Source organism: Merops nubicus, unplaced genomic scaffold, assembly GCF_000691845.1.
Source record: "Merops nubicus isolate BGI_N331 unplaced genomic scaffold, ASM69184v1 scaffold31934, whole genome shotgun sequence".
NCBI classification, from domain to species: Eukaryota; Metazoa; Chordata; class Aves; order Coraciiformes; family Meropidae; genus Merops; species Merops nubicus.
Genome location: NW_008602802.1, coordinates 17,838 through 19,977, shown reverse-complemented (window position 1 = coordinate 19,977; position 2,140 = coordinate 17,838). Strand labels below are relative to the sequence as shown.

At 43.8% G+C, this 2,140-nt stretch overlaps 1 protein-coding gene across 1 annotated transcript in view; it reads left to right on the top strand.

The window, feature by feature from the left end:
* Positions 1-2,140, top strand: part of LZTR1 (leucine-zipper-like transcription regulator 1) — a gene marked incomplete at its 5' end in the record, with an annotated part of 14,201 nt that overhangs the window by 563 nt on the left and 11,498 nt on the right. Inside the window, 2 exons of the mRNA XM_008938481.1 lie at positions 391-483; positions 1,408-1,503. Of these exons, the coding sequence (XP_008936729.1) occupies positions 391-483; positions 1,408-1,503 (189 nt within the window). The remainder of the gene's footprint in view (positions 1-390; positions 484-1,407; positions 1,504-2,140) is intronic.

The following is a 2,140-nucleotide window of genomic DNA, read 5'->3' as shown; positions in this document are numbered from 1 at the left end:
TTCCTGCTCCAGCCCCACAGTGACTGAGGGATTTTAAATTTTAAACTGCAAGAGACCCACATCAGGTCAAATCCCCACTAAGCTCAGGTTTATTTTTATTGTGTGGGACCCTCAAGTCCTGTGAGCAGGTGAGACTCCCAGCCACCAAATCCTGAAGCATGCAAGTTGCCATGAGACACAGTTCTCCCAGGTTACCCTGTGTGAGCTTTCCTTGCCCTCACTGCAGAGGAAGCCCTCGCCTGTGTTTGCTTTGCCTGTTATTTTCTACTTTCTGCACTACATTGAGTTGAGTTAATGAGAAGATCCAGTGCTGGTGTGTGTAACAACACTGCTTTTGGATCTGGGCATTTGAAATGAATTCTGCCTTCTGTGGGGTTTTATTTTTTTCAGTTTTCTTGTTACCCTAAATGCACTCTACATGAGGATTATGGACGGCTGTGGGAAAACAGGCAGTTCAGTGACTTGGAGTTTGTTTTGGGTGAGGTGAGTAGAATTTACTGACAAGGTGCCAATGGGGGTGTTACTGTGTGTGGAGCACGTTTACTGGGAGAGAGCAAATTGTGTGATGAACATGCCAGAAGCCTTGGGAATGAAGTTTTAAGGGCAGCATCACTTCTGAAAATTATATCTGACTGCTGTAGCAAGTTAAACTCATACAGGAAAATGTCCAAAGCTGCAAAGGAGAAGAAACTTTTAAACTGAGAAGGTCTGTGGACCACTGAGACATAACCCAAAGTTATCAGAGCACATTCTATATAGTTGCAATATGAAAGTGATACTGATGACCTTGGCCATGTCCTGGAAAAAGCAGGTCAGTGGTTTGCAGATCCATGTTTTATTTCAAGAGTAACTTTTAATTACTGAAATAAAAGAGGATAAAAAGCAGCACAGGGGAATGATTCTCTAGTCATGAAAACAAATATAAAATTCTAAAAAGAACATGTTTTCTGAATAAAAAATTGAGAGGTTTGGACTTGCCTGAATTCCTTTTGCAAAAAATAAAAGCTGTAAAACACTTTGTAGAGATCAGAGATCAGATCCTCAACAACAGATGAAGTAGATTATGAGGAATAGCAAAAAAATCCATTTTTTGAAAAGAGAAAATTGAACTGAAAGTCAGATGGAACAATAAGAATTGGTGTCTGTGACACTGAACCTGTGCAGCAGCTTCCACTTGATGAATGTAACAACTCTTTCCAAATGGGGCTTGCCATTAGCCTGTAGGGGAAAAGGTGTTGAATTTCAGCTGTATGTACACAGCAGCTGGCAGGTTGCCTTGATTCTAACTTAAACTAAATGTATAGTAGCCTGGAGTCCAGCCCAGGTTTCTAAGACTTCTGCCATCTGCCACCACCATGTGATTTGGGAATAAAAGTTTGATGTGTGTCCTTCCTTTGCCTGTGGCAGAAGGAATGGCGTGTCCGAGGGCACACTGCCATTGTGACTGCTCGCTGCCAGTGGCTGAAGAAGAAAATCATGCAGGCCAGGGAGAGGCTGAAACAGGTGAGTGCTTTAGGAAAGTAATCTTGGGGCACAGTAACACTTATTCCACCCAATTTGAGAAATAAGGTTTTCAGGGAAGAAATACTGTCTGCAGAGACAGATGTAGGACCAGAGCAGCATCTGATAGTGAGGCGCTCTTGAGCAAGGAAAATAAAGAGGATGATTAGTGTTAGCACAGACTGCTGGGTGCTTCTCAGGCCAGGTGAGGGGGGTAACGTGGCAGAGGCAAAGTTAATCTAGTTGTCTGGGTTTGGGGGTAAGGTTCTTGGGAGCTCTCACAGCTGTCTAAGTTCTAATCTCATGGAGTACCCCTGGGGAGGTCTGTGTACCCCTCCCTCAGGGGAGGGTAAAAGCTGCATGTCATCAGGGTGGCCTGCAAGATTAGGTGGATTAGAGTGAAGGCAGTGTTGAGGTTTTGAGGGTGGTTCTGTTCCCTTAGGATTTCCTGACTCCTTCCAGAGTTGAAGATCCAGTGCCTCTGGTTCATTGTTGATTAGTTCTGATGACTTACAGCTTTTCAGCAGCAGACGTTTTATTCCTCTTGAGGAAGTGGTAGCACACAACCTACTGTAAGACATCTGAATGCCTCATTGTCCTGTAGTTAATTGCTTTGCTACTCCATAGCCCTCTATCCTTG